At 34.4% G+C, this 22,249-nt stretch overlaps 1 protein-coding gene and 1 pseudogene across 1 annotated transcript; one reads left to right on the top strand and one right to left on the bottom strand.

The window, feature by feature from the left end:
* Positions 1-311: 311 nt before the first annotated feature.
* On the bottom strand, positions 312-7,972 carry LOC128211990 (uncharacterized). Its single transcript, XM_052917192.1, has 13 exons — positions 7,866-7,972; positions 7,407-7,488; positions 6,630-6,701; positions 6,103-6,209; positions 5,912-6,002; positions 5,636-5,716; positions 5,127-5,261; positions 3,987-4,083; positions 3,735-3,817; positions 3,247-3,423; positions 2,926-3,027; positions 2,714-2,816; positions 312-1,953 (listed from the first exon to the last, which is right to left on the bottom strand). The coding sequence occupies exons 4-13, from the start codon at positions 6,129-6,131 to the stop codon at positions 944-946; spliced, it is 1,908 nt and encodes a 635-aa protein (XP_052773152.1). The 5' UTR covers positions 6,132-6,209; positions 6,630-6,701; positions 7,407-7,488; positions 7,866-7,972; the 3' UTR covers positions 312-943.
* Positions 7,973-14,783: 6,811 nt separating this feature from the next.
* On the top strand, positions 14,784-21,898 carry LOC128211624 (uncharacterized; annotated as a pseudogene).
* The last annotated feature ends 351 nt before the right edge of the window (positions 21,899-22,249 follow it).

A 22,249-nucleotide genomic window follows, 5' to 3' on the forward strand; every position in this document is an offset into this window, starting at 1 on the left:
GCAATCTTTAATTGAAATATTGAAAACGTTTCATTTTACGCCAAGTTTTTTGTTAGAATATAGAACAAAAATACAAACTGCCATAACTTTGACAATGATATATGAAAAAGAGACAAAGACTTCAATTTACAGTACAGAGCAGAACAAAGTTTATTTCGTATTTATCAGTTCACACAATAAGCACAATGAGATAAATGAAAGATGAACCTTGATCATTGACAAATTGAAAATTCTGTTATACATGGCGATCGGATTTGAAATGACTGACCACGGTTTTCTATATGTTTCAACGATAATTTTTAGGAGCGACCTTGTGCACCGAATGAAGAGCAATTGCTCGTATACGAAGACGCTTGTTTTAGATCAAAATAATGTCTGTATTAAAATATCTCGTGAAAACAATGTACGTTCTTACTAGGCTTCCAGGCTCACTCAACGCATTTTTTGCTTCAAAACAACTATTTAATACCGTTCTTTTGCAAACAAACCCCACCCGATGGTTTGTTTTGGACAATAACAGTATTGCTATTGTTTTCCGAATGCAGACAGCCAATTTTGGTGTAAAATCGGCTCATTTACGAAAATGCTTTCTGGTTCATTCTGTACATTTTTAGAACCTAGGTTCATTTCAAATCTGGAAGATCTATGGCACACTGTATTTACCCAAATTACCACTCCTTTTTTTTCACAAAAAATAATTTGTTAATTATTTAATTAAATAAAAGGGTGTACAGATATATAATTTATATTTTCAGGAAATTAAAGATGAAACGAAAGAAGAAATCAAACATAAATCTTAATAGACAAAAGAAAAGACGCTTAAAAGTAGTGCATATAAATGACATCATAAATGAACTCTGCAAACCTATATCACCACAGTTTAGGCAAAAAATTGTCAGCAGCGTGAAACGATCGTTTCCAAGATCTCCAGCCACAATAACATTCAGGTCACAGTATAATTTGCTTTGGCCTTGTTGTGACTCAGTGATAAAAAAACAGGTTTAGTCTCTCCTTCTGCCAAAACTGAAAATTTACGTGTACCTTTAAAGTCACTTAATTCAATCAAATCCTTGCCAGCACACTGCTTTCCCTCCTGAACAAATTTACGGGTTTTGGTTTCTGTAGCCCTTTCATCTATCTGTAGATTTGGAAGAACAATACACTTAAGGAATATACAGTGCATGCAGCTATTCTTGTTTGAATAATTTAGAGTTTGGCTATGAGCTATATCAAATAAAGTTCTATATATACTGCAGGTACAATGGAAGTAGTCTCCAGATTCTTGCTTTAGCCAAGTGGTATAAACATACACTTCTTTTCTTAAAGAACCAGAATCATTAAAATCATTCATACAACATATCATGGTGTCTTCCTCAGCTACCTGAATATATATCTTTCCATCCTCTATTAAATCAATAGAAAATTGTTCATACATAGATTTTTTTGATTCCTGCATAACACTCAATGGCTCCACATCTTTTGTCACCTTCACAGAGGCTGTGCTTTTCCTCTTCTTAGATGGCCTCTCTAGTGCAGGAATTTCTAAAACCTCACATTGAACCGCATTTAAATCTGGGGAATATGTTCTATACTTAGTGAAAATTGTATTAATTTCATTCTGCAGAAAGAGACTGAAAGTAAGATATCTAAGTGACGTTCTGAGTCCAGGTTTTTTCTTGTTTATGAAGTTGGATGCAAATTTTGGATCACCTTTGAATAGTTCGGTTTTTCTTTTGACGTCACCTGGTAAACAATTTAATGCCTTTGACTGACTTAAAAGGGTTTCTTCTCCTTCATATTGCTGCTGAAATATTTCCCTCGAGTTTCGAGGAACCTGTTCCAATTTTGAGTGCCTAAAATCTAAAAGCAAAGCTTGAAGACGGTCTTCCTTTCCTGCAGTACAAGCATCCATAAACTTGGCAGTTGAGGTTGAAGAAAAGGGCAAAATTGATACTGCAAAGGATAAACAATTAATATTATCAGTGTCTAAAGAAATCATTAAGTCTCCTGCTGGGCTTATACGTATTCGGCTTTTCCTTTTTATCTTTTATATGATCAGATTCAATGTTCTGTATATCTTCCACTGTTAATGTATTATGCAAAAACATATTATTGTCAGTGTAATGAAATGTATCTTCGATTTCTTGCAAATATTTCTGTTCCATTAGGCCAGCATACACTCCAGACTCAACATAGCGGATGTACAGATATTCAGCATTGTCTACAATGATTTTAAATACATGACAAACAAAAACACCTTTGGTGCAGGTTTTGGCTGATGCTAATACAGCAGTGTCATATTCTAACTTAAGAAAACTTAGTTTTTTGCAATCAACAATTCCTCCTTCTAAAATCAAATTCAGAAATAAGTTCTGCATAGTTATGGCATGAAAACAGAATTGTAAATTTGTCAGCAAGATACTTGACCATTCATTTGGAAACGTGCAGGAAGCTTTTCTTTTTACAGGCTTTAACTTAGTTCCAGAATGAGAATTTGAACTTAATTCAGGACGTGAAGTTTGGACAAAGTGGAATTGATATTTTCCACCTTGGAACTGCCTGTGCTTGCGGACTTTTGGATCTGGACTTAAAAGTGAATCAGTGTCATTTTCCTCAAATTTACCATTATAATCTGACCAGTCTTCACCTAACAAAAGTCTTTTTTCAATAAATTTTTTCTCAATATTGAAGAATTTTTTAGTATAATGATTACTTTCAAAATCCAGTGTACACAGGTGGTCGCTCATTGTGTAGGATTTGTTTGTCGGCATGTCCAGGTAGTCCTCATCAAACAGTAACAACTTCAGCTTGCTTCTCTGTAAAAGACATTGAATATTTCTCATATTTGTGAGTGAAATATTGCTGAAAAATACTCCTTTATTTCCACATTGAGTTCAAATATGAGAACTTTTGAAAAGGTCTTACCAGGTGTTTTGGACAGAAGCGTAAATCAGTGGTTTCTGGGTCGATTCTTTTTTCTGGGAGATATTCCAGCCAATCATCTAGGGAAGGAAAGGTGATTCTGTCCTAAATAAAAAATCATTTGGGAAATAAAATTGACAGAAAGATGTTAAACAGTGTCATACATGAACACAAGGGAATGCCACAGCTAATGTGTTATTGCTCAGTAGGTTAAGGAGATCATCATGGCTATTGATATACCCTGTTATTACATTTTTAATTTTCTATTTAGTGTTATAAACATGTAAAAAAGTTATACATAACAATATTGTTTTTGCACCATACATCAAAGAAGTGGTCGTGTATAATGTGTAACTCCAGGTCTTCGTAGCTCGTTCGCTGAAATCCATTGCATTGCGCCCATTTGCATTCCTCTTCTCGTCCATGTTGTCGCAGGTGTTGTCCCATTCTAGTTGTTGTTAGCCCGATGAATCCACAATTATTCCATTCACAGTGATAGGTCTTGGGGACAAAAACAGAGGAAATTTGTTTAATAAATCATTTAATCTTTTTCTGAATTATTACCTTCATTCAGACCATAGAACATGCAAATTTTTATTATTATTATTACAAATCTGTTATATTGCATGTTTCTTAATATTAGTCATTAAAGCAAGACCAGTTTAAACTGTTTTATTGTTTTAATCTCATAAACAAACTTTAGGATAACATGCAGAAGATGAAGGTTGGCACTTAACTTAATAATAGTAACTTTATATTTCATAAATTTTGATCTCTTCGTTATTTTCATGTTAACATATTTTATAACTCACGGGTCCAGGATTTTGCTCAACATCATTTGATAAAAGTAATTTTAATTTGGAGAAATCGGCGTGATCTGCGATATCCAATTCATCTGTAAGAAAAACACAAATTTCTGAATTCATGTACTTTTGAGCCTTAATAAATTTTATTTTTTACACAGATATTAAGTTGATAAGTAAGTGTTGACAAAAAGAAGCATGAATAACATGAAAAAATTATATAAACAATGTTTGATTTAGTACCCAAGAAAGAAATTAAACCTTGATGGGGAGGTGAAGTTTTTTCTACAGGGTTCAGGCTGGATGTTGAAATGGTGCTCTTCGAGTTTGGCTGACTTCTGCTGCTCTTCGTTGATTTCTTGTTTGTAAATTGTAATAAAATAATTTCATTAAACATTAATATCCCTTTTTATTATTTTATCATTAAAATTACCCTAAGGGGAAATTCATTATATATAGATGATGCTTGTTTTGTTTTTCAATGTAATATTGTAATTTATTTCACTGAACGAGCAAGATAAATGTCATTTCAGAAAGGATATCATAAATTTATAATTTGAGTTCCTGGACCCTGTTTGCACTCAAGTATGGTTTTGACATTAAAACTGACTAAAATTTCAGAACAGTGTAAATAACCATTTTGTTTTACTGATAAATTTCTTTTATTAGACAGAAAGCACATAATGAATATTACATATAAATCTGTCATTTTTGGCATTAATTCAATTAAATTTGATAAACATTACAATGAATTGACAATTATCGACAAGCAAGACTCATTGATTATCTAATGAGCATTAAAATTCAGTTAATAAACAAAACTAATGCATATATACAATTATAAACATATCTTTCACTGGGGATGGGGGGAATGTCGCATAGAGAAAGTAGACAATCCAATGTATTTTACGCCAATATAAATTTATTGCCACATTTTCATCAAATTCTTGTTTTAAATAGAGGTTTGGGTTGTTGTTTTTTATAACTGACTGTATCACATTTGTATATGTGTTCATGCTCTGTCTTATTGCATAACATCATGTAACAATCCTGCCTTTTTACAATGTAAATGTTTACATCAACACCAGCTGGTATCAATTTAAGCTGTTTCCAATACCTGACCAATATGCAAGACGGTTAGACCCATGTTTAGCATTTTTATATCAGTCAATAAATTTAAGGGGCCAGGGGAAATTTCCGAAAAGGGGGTGGGGGATCAAAATATACCAATTTAATCATAGCCACCTTATTAAAACTTACAAAGTAGTCATGTAAGAAATGAAGATGCCAAGGACTATGAAAAATTTATTATACAATGTATTATTATAAACTAAGAGGTAAAACTCATTCACTGATAAAAAAAACTTGTTTACCGTACTACTCAGTAAGTATCTAACATACCCGATGACAGAAAGAATTGTCAGTGTTCTTCTTGTATTTGGTCCCTCCAGGTACATGGCGTCGACAGAAATGGTCCAGTAGGAAATCTTCTCTAGAACACTTTACTGGGCAAAGGGGGCAGTCAAACCATGTCTGCTACAGTTAACGGACACAATGCATTCAATATTTCTTGCTTCAAGTTATAAAATGAGGTTTTTACAATTCACTTCGACACTTTTCGTAATATTGCACATTAAAACATATCAACAGAAAGCATCAAAGCAATACACCAAAACATTCTTAGAAATAAATAGAAAAAAAATATGATAATAATAATAATGCAAACTCAAGGGCTATAACTCTGGTTTTATTAAATGAAGCTGGGAATGAAATCCTCATAGATTAACAAAGGCATTGGTTTTGCATTTGCCTACCCCTTTTTTATTAAATTATTGGAAAACTGAATTGTATTTAATTTAAATGATGCTGCAATTTGTTACAAATTGCAATTACATGTAGCATGTTCTTACTTTGTTTATCTTCTTAACTCCAGTCATTGTAGAGCAGACAGGTAGGCGCTTCTTTGTGGTAATGGCGTCTTCATTCGGGCACTAAATATGCAAGATATCAAAGCATTTATTATCCCAAACCACCATCAAAAGTGTTTCTTCTCTTTATTTCAAGAACACATCAGAACACTAGGACATTGTTATGGCTCAGAAAAGGATTAGGATTAACTTTGATAGTTATGTTGATTTTAATCTTCTTTGAAGAAACTACATCACTACAGGAATATTGTAACTTACCATCCAGATGCTATGTACATTGTCTGCCTTCACCTTTACTGTTACATCAGATGTCAACGGAATTTCAACGTGATCTTTATACTGCTCAGATCTACAAATATACATGTGGAAACATAATTGTAACATCAATTAATTGATTTGACAAGTAAATTAAACAGAAGCTTTAACATCAGCAAATATATTTCATTTACCTTTGAACTTTCAGCTGTCTGTGTTGCATAAATTTTCTTCGCCTTGCCCTTCGATGTTTGTTTGATCTGTGGTCACATGGTCTGGCTGATCTAGCACATTCATCAACCTAAATATTAATGACAAAAAAACCCTAAATATTAATGACAAAAAACGTTGGCTACCTTCTGGGTATATTAACAGCGTCAAAGTCAATCAGGATATATAAAAATATAGCAAAATATGGAAATGTTTCAGGTTGTTTAACCCTTGTCCCTACCAAAGGTAGACAAGAAACAGACATGCTTTAAATGATTTCATCAATGAATGTATTTAAGGTTAGTTATGTAAATGCTCATTAAATTTTATTAAAATTGTTGCATTGCCCATCTGAAACAGCTTAACAGGCTTTCAAAAAGAACACCAGCACTGTATCATACCGATCACAGGAATTTCAGATTTACATAAGTTTTTTGGCACTATTACCTATATTTATTAAATAATTATGTTATAATATATATTTCAAGTACAAAACAAACATAACAGAGACCTTCAATACATTGCGCCTTGGTAACTTCACATTATGCTGCACTGAGGTAACATCTGGAACTTCAGCTGCTGGCTGTAAGAATAAAACAAATGTTCCTTTTGCGGCCATAATATGAAGTTCAGTTCATCTGTTTTATGAAGTCACTATAATTAAGAATAACCTTCGTTATCTCCTCTGAATAGAGGCATTTTCAAAATAAAAAGAACAGTGGTACAACATAGGAATTAAGGCAAAAAAACCCACAACATATGTGATTCTTCCATGCTAAGGTTAAAACCCTTGACATTGACCTCTTTTGCCTTCGTAAATAAGTGTTAATTTACTTTCAACACAAACTAGGTAAAATATATTTCGGCATTGTTCAAAATATCTTAAAATTAATATAATTGTTCATTTGTTGCCATTCAATACAAAACAGCGGTTGAAATTAGCACAAGCCCATTCCCTGCACTGGTAAAATGTGTTTTGGCTTCCTCAATTTCTGGGTTTTATACTGCAGGGCTTGTTCAAAAATCAAATGCCAAGCATTTGTACATGAATTCGGGCTTGTTCATCCAAAAGACTAACTTGATGACTGACCAAATGTTACGAATATCAAATTAGAAAAGGTTCATAATTGTTTGAATTACCTGTAAATGGTAACTTATGAATGAAGATCCTATATCTACCAACCAACACAAGCATCAGCTGGATATTATCAGAGAATTCAATGCTTTTGATAAATTATAACTATTGATCTAGCAAATGCCATCCATTTAGAGCAAGTGTTGTATTTACCAAACGGACTATTTCCGAGTACAGAGGCTGCTTGCTGGCCTGGACATTCTGGTCACTGACTGGTTCAACAGCAGCTGCCAGGCTTTGAAAATAGTCAGAGCTAAAAATAAGGCACCAGGAAAATATTGTTTTTAATATCTCAGACGTAGGGAGTTAGGAACACCATATGAACTAGAATTAAATGGACATCATTTCTTTAACTGACTAACATATAACAAACCGAACAAGAGTCATACTTAACCTTGCATCATACAACAAGCAATTAAGTACGACAGTATCGAACAATGCCAACATTTAATATAATTCTTATCATTGTAAAATATTTCATGTTAATTCATCAACATGACATGTTCATCTTATTCCCTTAAACAACACTGAGGCAATGACAATATTCAGATATTTTACACAGGCAAAAAACTAATTAACTCAGCTGTATTGAAATATATTTGAAACAAATACCACTGGTCAAAGCTTGATGCATCAATCTCTGCTGAATGTGGTTGGCATATGTCTTCATTCCAATGCACATCCTGCTGATAGGCTATTTCACTCCAGGAATACACATCCTCCTCAATCACCTGACTTCAATGTCTACCACCAACACGACTCAGATGAAGTCCATCACGACCCAACACATCAGCACATTCCTTAATTGTATATAAAAACAGAATGCATGGTTTAACAAACTTTTTAATCATTGGAATATTAAGTCTTCATCTTTGCTATCTTCAATATACTATCTTGTTAACCGAGATACAGAAACAAAAATAATGATATTGCTCATATACTGTTTTTGAAAAAGTTGGTGAATATTATATAAATATTGCATGCCTTCCAGTGAGACTGTACATATTGTTAACATGAGGGAAATACTGTTACCCGAGGAGAAGCCGAGGGTAACAGTATTTACCCGAATGTTGACAATATGTACTGTCACACTGGAAGCCATGCAATATTTATTTTATTATACCGAACACAGTTACATTTATATACATGATATATAAGATTTTTACCATAACACAACTTTCAAGTTTAATCAATTTATTCTGTAATTATTGTTTGTTTACTTCAGCTGTCATTTTGTTGCAAATGTTGTTTAGAAATAAGGCAAACACCGGTTGTAACCAGATTCACAATACATTTTAATAAGCGCTTACCACCTCAGACTTGGGAAACCAAAAATGCCTATTTTAAGACGTGCGTGCTATGTGACAGTATCATGTCAACCGGTCAAAACGATACTGTCAGTGTGTGACAGTACGAAATTGCCCATGATGGTTATATGAGAAATTAACATGGGCAGGTCACGTGACTTATAATAATGATATATGTATACCAATGAAATAAACAATATCATTATGACAACCCATATCCACAAAGGCATAAAAATGCATTACTGTTACATATTTCTACCGGCCTATATAAATAAGGATCATCTTAAATTTGCGAAATATCTACAACTTTTATTTCTGTATTGCATAAACTTATTTTGTTGATTTATACCTGAGCTCCATATCCAAGGAATCTGATGTATGGGATGGCCTCTGAAATGTCCATTAGCATGGTGTTCGCATTCTGGATCCATCTGTTGAAGACTCTCGCTAATGTTGAAGATACTCGTCTGTCATTCTTTTTTCGTGGCAGAATAGAACATAAAACAATCTCAGTTTCCGGACTCGTCTCGTGGATACTATCACATACCTCAGTGACTCTCCTTTGAAATAAATATACATTATTAGACTATTAATAAAGCCAAGGCAAACAAGTAGTGACTTAATTCTTCAAATAAAGCATTATAAAGTCGTAATAACACTTTGTCATAACTTTCTTGAATCAGGCATATTTCATAACATTAAAACTTGAGGAAAAATAAAATTTCATAAATTGTTTTGTTACTTAGTAGACAAAATGTGTGTCATAGAAATAGAGTACGCCAAAGGGAGTTTTTAAAAAACTGGTACCTTGACGAAGCTTATTGAAAAGACTGCTTCTTACGTAATAGAATCAAACATATTTAATGTGTACCTATAAAACACATCCTCTCTGGCTTGAACATCATTGGAGCCAAGATGAATATAGACACATGGGTAAAACTTCTTCTTCAATGAAAGCTGCAGAACTGCCACAAATCCCTTCTTGTCATTCACAAACTTGGCTCTACAATTGAGGTAAACTGAACAATGGTAGCTTTTGTTTTTATGTTTTCTTTAACCACGACCCCCCCCCCCCCTTGGGTCCAGAATACCGGTGACTTTGACTCTCGGTCCAGCAAATCCCGGGTTTAACCCCAGCCCTGTGGGGACAAACTGCTAACCCTAACCCTAACCCCGGTAAGGACCATTTCTTGCTATTTTTTTTTATTCATGCGAAAGGGTGTTGGGGGGGGGGGCGTGGTTACAATTGACTGATGCATTAATAATATTATTTTGGTATTGGATGGTTCAAATCAATCAAGAAACATTTGATTCAATCATTAATATGGAATGGAATACGCAGTACCATATTTTGTGATATGATTGGCGCATGGAATTTAATTGGTATTAAATAAAAAAACATTTTTCCTTTTCTTTTCACATAATAAACTGTTTAAAAAGTGGTTGTGTGGAGTTCTTGTTTGTCCATATACATAAAAAAATTATTCAGTTTAGCTTGACTGATATGTGGGATGTTTAAACAGGAAAAGTGAAAAGAAAGAAGGTCTTTGACTAGAAACTTAAGAAAAACATTTTGTATACACCAATCACTTTAACAAGTACTTCGAGCTAACAGGGACCTTTAGATGAAATGGCCGAGAAACAAAGCAATATATGACATTTTTACTTCTAGCAATATATTGGCCTACATGTATCTGTACCTTGTGTGGGTAAGAACCACCAGCCCAGTAAGCTCAATAGGTTAGATAACTGTGCTAGTGTTCCTGCCGCCATGGGTTTGAGTCCAAAAGAAGGCTATTATTCAAACAAACAATATTTCCTCCATATTGTTTTCCTTACTTGTGTCAATAAAAGGTAAAAATGACAGAATCAGCTAATAGGTTAATTGGGGCCAAGGAGTGTAAAATGTGTGAGCAAGAACAAGCTACAAAATAAATGGCGGAGTGGAGTAAACAGTGTGTGGGTAATGGTAAATAGACATGTTATCACTTCTTTATGCAAACATTATGCTGTGAACAAGTTTGTCATGTCAAGATTTTTTTATAAAATTCACTGCAATTTGTATAAATCAACATAATTTGCAAATATGAAATTGGACAAAAAATAAGAATTTTTTTGGGAAAAATAAAATTTATGGTCCAGTGAAACAGCCTTGAGAAGCCTTTGCACAAAATTAATCACTGGAATGCCATGCTAGTGCAATCATGGGTTCAAGCCACACACAGGACGCACTCTTGCTCGCAGGACTACTTATAGACTGATATATCAAAAGTAAAATGCAAGAATCTCTGGATCAGCCTAAAAGGTTATTGGTGGAAGTGTGTGTGTGTGTGTGTGTGTGTGTGTGCATGTGTAAAAACCAGCTGCCCAGCTAGCCAATTGGTTAGAGGGCTGTGCTATTGTTCTGGTATTCATGTGTCCAGCCACCACACTGGGTACTTTCACTACCTCCAAGGATGTCTTTATTGGTGTCAGAAAAGAAAGAACCGAGTGCCAGAATCACCCTTAAATGTAAATATGGGGAAAATTAGTGAGTGTTTGGATAAGAAATCCTACATGTCCGCAAAGCTCAGTTGGTTCGAGCAGTTCTGGGTTGAAAGCCAACACTGCAAGGACACACTTTTCCTCACAGAATACCCTTGAGATAATAGTGCTACGCTAATTCACCAGTCAATATTGTAACCATGGCCCCCAGGGTCAGGGGAATAGCCGGGACTTTGACTTTCGGTCCAGCGAACCCCGGGTAGAATCCCTGCCCTGCGGGAACAAACTGATGGTTAAACCCCGGCCAAATGCCCCCGCACCTCAGAGACTCTACATAAGGCCCAATCTCGGCTTTTAAAATTTGGCGCTATGACAAAATCACCGCAGTCACCCGGCCCTGCGGGGCCACCTGGAAAGTAGAAAGATGGCCCTTTTCCCCGGCTATCCCTGGTATTCCCCCGGACCTGGGGGGGGGGGGGGTACAATTTACTGGTGCATAACATAGTGTTTACAGTAATAACCATCAAATATATCAGAGCAAATTGGATACTATAAGGAATAAGGTCTTCGGGTTGATGAAATATGTCGTCTGCAAAACTGAAGGAGACTATAAGTTGAATATTGTGGCAGATTATTTGGGTTATAATACATTCACTAACATCTTTATGCAATATTGAAGCAAAATAGTTCGCCATAATCATTTAAATAACATCCATTTGCCTTTTAACAATGTGTGTACCTGATACTTGGAGGCATCGAATAGTGGACCAATTTGGAATCGCTGCTTGGATACGATGTACGTTGGAATCACCTGCCACAAGCGCACTACAAAGACATCCACTTGAATCTGCAATGGAAGAAAACAAACGCTCCTCGACCTGGATGTGCATCTCGACAGAAAATAAAATATAGACAAATACTGCTGTTTTTTTTTAAATAAAGTCGCGAAATCAAATGACGATTCACAATACAAGCGAAAACGCGATAAATAATTCTAGGAACTTAATTCAGTCACAATTATATTCAAAAAAAAGGCGCGAGTAGTATTTTGATTTAAAGTTTGGTCAGCGATGATATCTAAGCAAGCTTAAATCTCAGTTTCAATCTCAAGAAATTCGAATCAAATCTCTCTCGTGAGCTTTCCGTGACAGAAAGCATCAGTTTCCGGGTCATTTCTCCAGAAGTGTGCGTAGATCGTAACCTTTGCAATACGTCATGTGCTATTTTAAGCATTTTCCATATAAGGTAATCCTCTACTTCCGATACCGAAAAACTTACAACAGGCCTCTCTTATTGACTTTATGCTCATGGGAAATGGAAATATAATGAATATATGAGTAAGTGCATCTAACACTTAAATTTTGACATCGACGATGGGACATCTTAGTTTTATAATAGTATAACAGTATGTATTTAATATTAACATGTGTTTACGAAAACTGAAGAGATCGTGTTTCATTATGTTTTAAACAGAAACTATGATGACATATGTAGTAAAGCAGAAACTAAAAATAATTCCATTAAGTTAATTTGTATGATTGCACTTTCAGTAATTGAGTAACTGTAAATATTGGAGTAAGTGGGCCATTCTACAGAAACGGTTTTTTCATGTCCCAGCTTTTTAATTGCATATAAATGATGTGTTTTACAACATTTTAACACATAGACTTATTCAATCGATAAAGCAATTATTTGTTTTAATATTTATACGCTATTAAACAAAAATATATGAAAAAGAGTAATATTTTTCAGATGTTAACCAAACATCCCTCCTTTTTTTCCATGTCCCAAACTCAAATTTCTGGCCTACTACACTAAAGTATGTAGTAAACCACAAAGAAATTAAAATTGTGTATGGTTATTTCCATCACTTATTTTGAAAATAATGTTTTAAATGCCCATATTTATCTTTTCTATGTTTAGATACAATAATATAATCATTTAAAACTTGTCCCAAATGTTTTATGTCACTACCGCAACGATTCAATTTTTTTCCAATTATAAGACTCAATCAAGAAACCATTTTAAAAGCGTGCTTGATATGACGTCATCAACAAAATCTTTCTTTGGCGCGAAGCTGCGAATGTTTACACACGATGCCTGAAGAAACTTTGGAAGTAAAAGGTAGTGTTTTATATTCGTACCTTTTTACTATGTCACTACCGTATGCTGTTCCATGGCTAAATTATATTATGTTTGTGTTTATTTCTTGTTTGTTTGTCCGTACTATGTGTTAAGATAAGTTAAATATTATAAAATAACATCGGCATGCATGATCATTGTCACGTAGGCGCTTGAAAATGATCGAAATTCACTACCGTCACAGTTCACTACCGTCACACACTTTTTTGTTGCGGGAGTGACATGTTCGTGACGGTAGTGAACTTATTTTGACTGCACGATAAATTCATCATTTTGATTATATATTTTAGCAAGTATACTTTAAATTAAAGGACATTGATAATCAGATATGTTTAATAATTTTGTTAAACAAGAATCTTAAATAATTCTACATAAAATTAAACAATCTTTCACTTCAAAAATATAACAACTTAAAAAGGCGTTCGCATTGTTCATAATATAATTTTAAATATATTATTGTAAAACATTTCAGACCCTGAACATATATTAGCAGAATATAACAGATGTGAAAAGAGTATCGCCATTATAGAAAAGCTATATTATACATACTTACGATACAGACCTACTGAAGAAGAAAGGCCAAACTGGTCAAAAGAGTTGCTTGATACAAGAGACAGATTAAGCACAGAACGCGACACAATCTACCTCTTGCGGAAACAAATTAAAGAAAGGGCAGATAAGCAAAATGCCATTGACGCCTGCAGAAAGGGCAAAACTGTACAGAGACTGAAAGATAATCCCGCTAAATATAGCGAATACCTAAAATGGGAACACGAACGGTATGAAAAGCGAAAAGGGAATAGAATCATCAAACTAGTAGCTGAAATTACCAGTAGGGAAAAAAGAACAACAAGAAAAGCCTGGAGACAAAGAAAACTTGATCAGAGAATACGAGAAACGATGGCCAATATAGTAATTAATGAAACACCACCCGCTTCTCCTGTTGCAGTAACATTGACCATACTAGAGACTCGGCAGAATAAAGAAAGCCGGCAAGAAACGAATAAGACGGGAAAAAGCGAAGTCTTACAGAACAATACAGAAACTGACGGTGAAATTATCGCAGGAAACAAGAAGAGCTGAGCAATTTCGAAAGCAACTCCAACGTCAGACATTGAAGGTGACTAATATGAATTCACCGAGATAAAAAACAAACAAGGCGTTGAAGGGACAAAATGTCAATTCTGCTACACGCAAAACATTGTTGTTTCACAACGTATTGATAGAACGGATACGACAGAAATACATAGATGCAAAAACAAATCACGAAAAAAGAGCCATCGATGAAACGATTAGAAACAAATTGTTCAAGAAATACAAAATGCAGGGCGTTGCACAGAAAACATTTGGAGTAACAATTAAAAGACTTGGGGCCAACAGAAAAAGACCATCGCTAAACGGGAAAAGGGACAAAGTATTAAGAAATATGAAAATGTCTGTAGAGGTTTTCTTGTCGCGTGACGATAATAGTAGGATAAAAGCTGGAAAGCGTTCAACTAAAACACACAAAATGGTCAAAAAGCAAATAAGGCTTCTCACAGATACAATGAAAAATCTCCATTTAAAATATCTGTCTTTAAAAAACGCTGAGAAGAAAATGTCGTATTCCCTATTTTGTCGACTACGGTCATTTTATATCAGAACACCTAAACCATCAGACAGAGAATCCTGTCTATGCAAAAGGCATGACGATGTGCAATACAAAGTAGCAAAACTGAAGCAATTGGCCCTAATTGATGAAACTGACTTATATGACGTGTGCGACATTAAAAACAAGGACTGTATGTATCGACTGTGCAATACATGCAAATGCAAACAGGTGCCCATAAAGGAGTTTTATGAAGGCAAAATTGTATTTTGGTATGAATGGAAAACACAGAGAGTAGAACGCAAATGTGACGACGGTACTTGTAAAACAGTTACGGTAACTGTAAAGCAACAAGAGAGCGGAAGTATTGAAACCCTGGTACAAGAGTTTCAGGAGGAACTCGAAAAATGTTGCAAACATTTGTACAACATACGACATCAGTATATGGCTATCCGAGGACTGAAGGAAAAATTAACAGAGAAAGATCTGTTGCTTCATATAGACTTCTCTGAAAACTATGCCTGCAAGTACCACGAGGAAATTCAAAGCATGCACTTTGGGGTGTCTCAGAAGCAAGTATCAATTCATACTGGTGTTATGTAAACTAAATCAGCAACGGAAGGTTTCTGCAGCTTCTCTGATAACCTGAAACATGGTCCTGGGGGGCATTTGGGCGCACTTGCTGCCTGTACTTAAGCATGCACAGGCAACATACCCTGGTCTTGAAAACCTATACGTGATAAGCGATGGCCCTACAACTCAAAACAGAAGCAAGGACAACTTCTTCATGCTATCAACTATCCCATTTCATGAGGGCTTCATATCTGTTAATTGGTCATTTTCAGAAGCCGGCCACGGGAAAGGAGCAGCTGATGGGATCGGTGCTATAACTAAACGAGAAGCTGATCGTGCTGTTATGTTCGGAAAAGACATCAATGACGCAAAAACACCTCATGATGTACTGGTTCAGTCAGGCGTTTCACTTCAATTGTTCCTCATAAGTGATAACGACATAGCAGCTCAAGAGAAGAAAATTACAAGGGACCTGAAGACTGTTGTTGGAACAATGAAACTTCATCAGGTATTTGATATACTGAAAAAAACATTTCAAATCTATACTAATCCGATAATTGATTAATGCCATCTTGCATGCATGTATATTTCATAAAGTTGTATATTAACCATATACTGACTTGATATATTGTACAAGTGTGTACCGACCAATGCGATGAGTTCAGCTACAGAGACGTCAGTTTCTTTTGTAGTGCTCCCAATACGTGCAGCTGCTACAATCTTCGAAAGCATGTTCAGGTTTTACAAAATGCTTTACCTGTACAAACAACATCAGATGTTCACCGTCTTCACAGTTAAATCATTGTCTAAAATCGGGAGATTTTGTGAATGCTTGTGAAGAACACTATGTCCAGTCCACTGCTTTAGAGATATCAAATACATGTATGTTATATAATAAATAACGTTTCGTTTGTTCGGTTTAGCATTATGCAAGTGAAAATGTATTTTTATTGCATGCTTTCCGATGAAAGCGAAGCAGTGAAAATACAAAAAATATTTGTATATTGTAGTGAAAATAAAGCATGACTTTTGCCCGTTATGACGTCTAAATCAAACATCATCGCACACGGAACTGGGAAACAATTTCATCAACGTCATTCCGAAATGACGTTACGTTCGCATACAATTTAGCGTGTGTTTTTTATTTGCCGAATATTTATCATTTATTATAACTTTTAAGCATGTAATGAAAAGAAAATTTGTTGATTTCAGTGGAAGATTTGTATTTTACTTCATTCGTGATCATATAAAATAAAGGTTTCACTTGTGGCTGGGCCACTCATAACAATATGTTTTCTATGATCACTCGTGAAATAAAATACCATCTTACACTGAATTCAACAAATATCGTCTATATGTTACACATTCTAAATATTATGTTCTAAACACTAAACTAAGTCTTATTAATTGTTTTTCCAAGCAAACTTACAAACAAAGATGACTAGTCATAAAATTAAACAATCTCATTTTAATTTTTTCAGAAGAAGTTCAGTTTGACGACTCCTTTCTGGGCCAATATTGTGTAGTCCTGTACGATGGAAAGCCCTTTCCTGGTATCGTCCAAGAAGTGTCTGATCAGGAAGTCGAGGTGAACGTGATGCAAAGTGTTGGAATGAACATATATTTTTGGCCTGGAATGCAAGACGTACTTTGGTATTCTGCCGAAAATTTTCTTAACCTTATTCCACCTCTCACAAAAGTTGGAACTCGGCACAATCAGATTGAGCCGTCCATCTGGGAAGAAATCAGAGGCCATGTTGATTTATAATAAACCACTATGACTTCAGTAATACAGACTGACTGTCATGTGAACTTGTGTTTTGTTTTACTGTTAGTTCTACATGAGTTTCAGTTTCTTAAGATATAACCGCATTCTTGTTGATTCGTTTGAAGTGTGTGTATCTACAGCTATGAAATATTTCAATCTATGGACGTTTTGTAAATATTACAATTGTGATCATTCTTAATCATTCTGTGAAACATATGTGAAAATATCAAGAAACAATGTTTGCTATAATGCTATTATCCAAAGAATCTTAGCTTACAAGTCGCTTGTTTAGATAACGCCTTTCATTGGCGGTGGGTTTGTGTGACGTGACTGTTTAGCATTGTTTCTTCATCATGTAAACAGCAAACATGTTTAATGTTTTTAATGTTCACATGTTTTAAGCAATAAAAATGTATTGTTATACAAAATACTGTGTTTCCAAATTGTCACATCACTACCGTAACCTTATGTGACTACCGTAACGTCATGTCACTTCCGTAACGCAGCATTTAAACCATTGTTACTCCAATAAATTGGTAATATTTACAAAAGCTTTTGTAAAATGTTTTGTTTATGTAAGTTTATTCATGAAATAAATGTTCTTAAATAATTGAAAAATACAGCATGACTTTATCATCGTTTATGATTGACCGCTAAGTATTAGCTGCTATTAGAAACGAAATTTATATTACACACAAATGTTTATTTTTTTGTAAAATCCAATAGAAGCATTAACAATACTGTATGCGGAAACCTGGTGTCCAATTTCTGTTATAGTTTTTTATCATTCAACTTATTTTTTTATGGTTTTAAAATCGGTTACGGTAGTGACATTTCTTGAAAGACTAACCGTTTTATGGAGGACATAGCAGTGTTCTGCAATGGGATCGTTGCAATTATCAATAATGAACATTTTAATAAATAGGCTTTAATATGACCATGGAATTACGTTAAAAACAAAATAACTAAAAATACATTGATAAAATTTCGAAAATAACCTTTTCTGTAGAATTGCCCAAGAACAGAATTGTACAAACATATTTGTTACACATAAAATCAAAGTAAAACATTCAAGATCATTGCGTCATAACTTATAACATAACTGATATAGTACACAAATGTTACATGTAGTTTAATACTCTTATGAAATTAGCAAAATGGTTTGATGCATCATCTTTTAAATGGCAAACTTTTCAAGGTATGACATTGCAAACAATTTAGTTAATTATATACGGGAGATGTATAAAAGGTCAAGTAAACCTATATTATGTCTGTATTGATACTTAAAGAATAGATGGTGTTTGCTTATTAATACATATATTCTCAATTACACCAGTAACTGAGGTTCAAATATAACAATGGACTATTGAGTTCCAGCAAATACATGAAATACTAAAACAATGGTACACATTTATGATTAGAATTAAAGAATCGATTATTGATCACTTTAATAAGTTTAAACTATATGAAACTTAGTGCATCATTTCTATAACAAGTTGAAACTGTCTATAAATTCCTTAACAGTGGAAAAACAGCTAAATGGATGATGCCATTAAATTTTATTCAAAGTGATTCTCTGTATTATGGTTATACTTTCTTGTCAATTTATATCTGTTTGGGAGTTATTCGGTTATATTGTGCCATTATTACTTGCAAATCATTGCAATGATGTTCGCATTTTCCTGCGGTATTCGTTGACCGTTTTGTATGAAGTAAAGAGTCACACCCCTGAATTCAGAATGAACGAACCCCTTGAAGTGTTGCATGTGTTTCATTGATCAGTCACGGAAGGAGCTTATAATTACTTTGTGCTAGTTTTGTTGAATATTCACCATGTCACTTGTTGGACCGATTTAATGAAGTTTGTGATTAAATCTGCCTTTTGCAAAGAATTGTAAAAAAAATGTAATGAAGAAGTACATGTTTTTTTTTATAAAGTGATACCTCCTATCTGACAGCTGTGCGGGAAAATGACGTCACTCTATTGCATTACGGGACAGTTTGGTAAAATTTACCACAGGTAAAACATTACCCCTACCTTGTAAATCTACCGCCTCGGTATTTTCTTTTATAAAACGCATTTCACGGCTTGTTCAAATTACCACGGAATTAACCGCTTGTTTTATTCCATTTCTGAGGTGAATGGCAAAATCTCACTTGCAACAGAAATGAATTCATTCTTTCCAGATGCAGCTCTGAACATACAACGCTTCATGCTTTAATATCAAGACGAATTAATTCCATCGATCATGTAACGATTATTTGTAAACTCTCGTGACTTTGAACCATCCCTGTGACATGGATAGATAATGTTTGGTGACTGATCCATGTTTATGCACTTTAAAAAGCTTTTATGTTTTGAATTGATATTGACATATTAAATTAAATTACTCTGAGTGTAAAGGTATTGAGTAGAATTGAACAGTTTTAGAACAATTTTTGGGGCACATTTAAATACGGGTATCTTGCGTGCCGATGTCAATGTGAGAGAAAAAAGTTGTAACCCTTTTTTCGAAGGCACTTGATAATTTTAAGGTAACTCATCAGGCTTTAATTAGCAAAGTAAAACGATAAATATAATACCTGGTTAGTGCATCTTCGGCACTATCCTATTATTCTCTACATCTGGGGTGGGAGAAATAGGTGTCTTTCCAGCGAAAAGGGACAAATAAGTATTTAATCTCCCAAATTAAAGGTATACGATGGCCTTATCATGAAACGTTACATATATTTCTATCAAAATCGGACAATATCATCCTATAATTAAACATCATACAATGAGCTTACCGAATAACTAAATAACGTGTTAACAAGTTAAGTATAAGACATTAACTTTACTAAGGAACAAGTAAAAAGTTCATTGTATTTATTAATATCATTTATTTGTTTTTAATAATGCTTTTCTTACATGAATATTCTACAATTCATAATAATTATTCCTAGACGTAAAATGGAAATATCCTTTCTTGTGTGAGTTTATCACCCCGAACCTCGAAAATCTCAAATTTAACCTAGCAACGTTAGTATAACTAGTTTAACATATGATTTCAATAATCCCTAATAAGATGCTTTTATAAAGTGCAATGTTTTAACAATTTCAACAAAAGTCTCTTAATACCAAGTTACCTAAGACAACATTCACATGACATTGTTGAACTTAACCAGTCCGTCTAGGTGAAAAGTCGTTTTAAGTGTTTTAAGTGTAGTTTCTTATTGGCGTCTCAGTTCGATCGGTTAGGAATTGGAATTACTTTATCAATTTATATATTAGTTTTACTTGTTATATGTTAAATTACATCATTGATTCATCATTGCTTTCAAGTTAATGTTGATTTCAATAAGGCTTATTAATTTAAATGTGTAATTAATAATGTGTGAGGTTTTCTGCATATTAACTAGTTAAAACGCCCTGTGAACAGTAACTGTTCCAGAGAGGTAATCCCATTAATTATTGTCGAACACGTTTGCGGTAAGCGAGACATAGTTGTCACAATGGCGGTTCAATAAACATGCGTGCGTCAGTCCGCCACTGAACTTTGTCCGGGTTGAATCTTAACCATCTATTACATCCATTGTATATCTTTCAAAATAAACTTGCCATGATGATCACCATGAAAAGGTTGCGCAAATAACCAAGGTCAGTAAAGGAAAGCTCAATGTCACGTTGAAATGTTAAAGGTTCAAAGTCCTAGTTTTGCAGACACACACCTTGTTCCACTCTTTGTTCTTCTGTGCTTGAACAGCATTTTGTCTGTGTAAAAGGTTCTATCAACGGGCTCGACATGTCGCAATCTGGCGTCTTGTTCATCAAGCTTTTTGGATTTGCAACCTTGAGCCTATTTGCATTTCACTTGCCCTAAATGAGATCTATCTAGATATGAAATTTCAAGTTGATACCACTAACAGTATACGAGATATGCACCGGAAAAGTGAAAACGGGACGCAGACGCCAAGAAAGGCAATTACTCTTAAAATACGGAAGCAAGAGTGACGGTTCTTGTTCACTGCACGTGCCTTCAATGAGATCTATTTAGCTATGAAGTTTCAAGTTGATACCTCTTGTAATCTTAAAGATATGCCCTGGACAAAACGTTAAACATGAAAATTAACAAAGGCAATTAATCTAAAACTTAGGAAGCAAGAGTTACTGTTATTGGGCACTGCACCTGCCCTCCTTGATATCTATCTAAATATGAAGTTTCAAGTTGATAACTCTAACATTCTACACGATATGCCACGGACAAAACTGTAAGCATGAAAATTAACAAAGGGCAATTTCTCTTAAAATACGAAGGCAAGAGTAACAGTTCTTGTGCTCTGCACTTGCCCTCAACGAGATCTATCCACCTATTATATTTGATAGTTGATACCACTAATAGTTTACGAGATTTGCCCGGGACAAGTAAAAACCGTAAGCGACCGCCACCGCCACCACCGCCGCCGCTGACAAAAGTAACCCCTATATGTACTATTTTGTCATTGGTCTATGAAATTGTGTAAGCGTTATTTTGTATGAAGAATTTCAACCAATATTTAGCAGGTGATGAATCATTGCTCTGATATCACCAAATCTTAAAATCCGTCAGCACAGTAGACATTATTATGTTATGCATGAAACAAAAATATAAATATAATTGACCAAAAAAGCGAGCAGCTACACATAAATGTAACTACTGAATCATAAAATAAAAAAGTGAACTTGTGTTTATTTTAGTCTGATGAGGATTTTATCTCAACTGAGGTATCCGTCAACCTGTTAGAAACTGAAAGCCAAAATAGTTGAGGAAATCAACGCCTTCCCACATCACTTATACAAGCAGTTGAAGAAAATAATGTAAGTTTGACCGAATTTCTTGAGTTATATTATTAATAATTTGACGTTACAGTGATGTCGAATATATTTCATGAAATATTTGAACATGGATGGAAATATCATTGGCGGCTCCGACATCACACAATTGAGAATGAACATAAAAAAACTGGAAAAAAAATATTATTATTAAACAGAGAACTCTTGTATAACACCTGCAGGCTGACATTCATGAAACTGTAATCATGATTCTCTGGTGTGACCTAGTTCTTTAAAAGCTAACACTGAAAGCAAGATTGCACATATCCATATGTCTATGAATAT

This window comes from Mya arenaria, chromosome 12 (genome assembly GCF_026914265.1).
Source record: "Mya arenaria isolate MELC-2E11 chromosome 12, ASM2691426v1".
NCBI lineage: Eukaryota > Metazoa > Mollusca > Bivalvia > Myida > Myidae > Mya > Mya arenaria.

What these genes read in the sequence shown, in the direction of transcription:
- LOC128211990 (XM_052917192.1), bottom strand. Translation starts at nt 6,131, where the DNA reads ATGCAACACAGACAGCTGAAAGTTCAAAG. An exon ending in AGACAGCTGAAAGTTCAAAG is followed by an intron (nt 6,003 to 6,102) that starts GTAAATGAAATA and finishes GTATATTTGTAG; the next exon opens with ATCTGAGCAGTATAAAGATC. An exon ending in AACTTCACCTCCCCATCAAG is followed by an intron (nt 3,818 to 3,986) that starts GTTTAATTTCTT and finishes TTTTTCTTACAG; the next exon opens with ATGAATTGGATATCGCAGAT.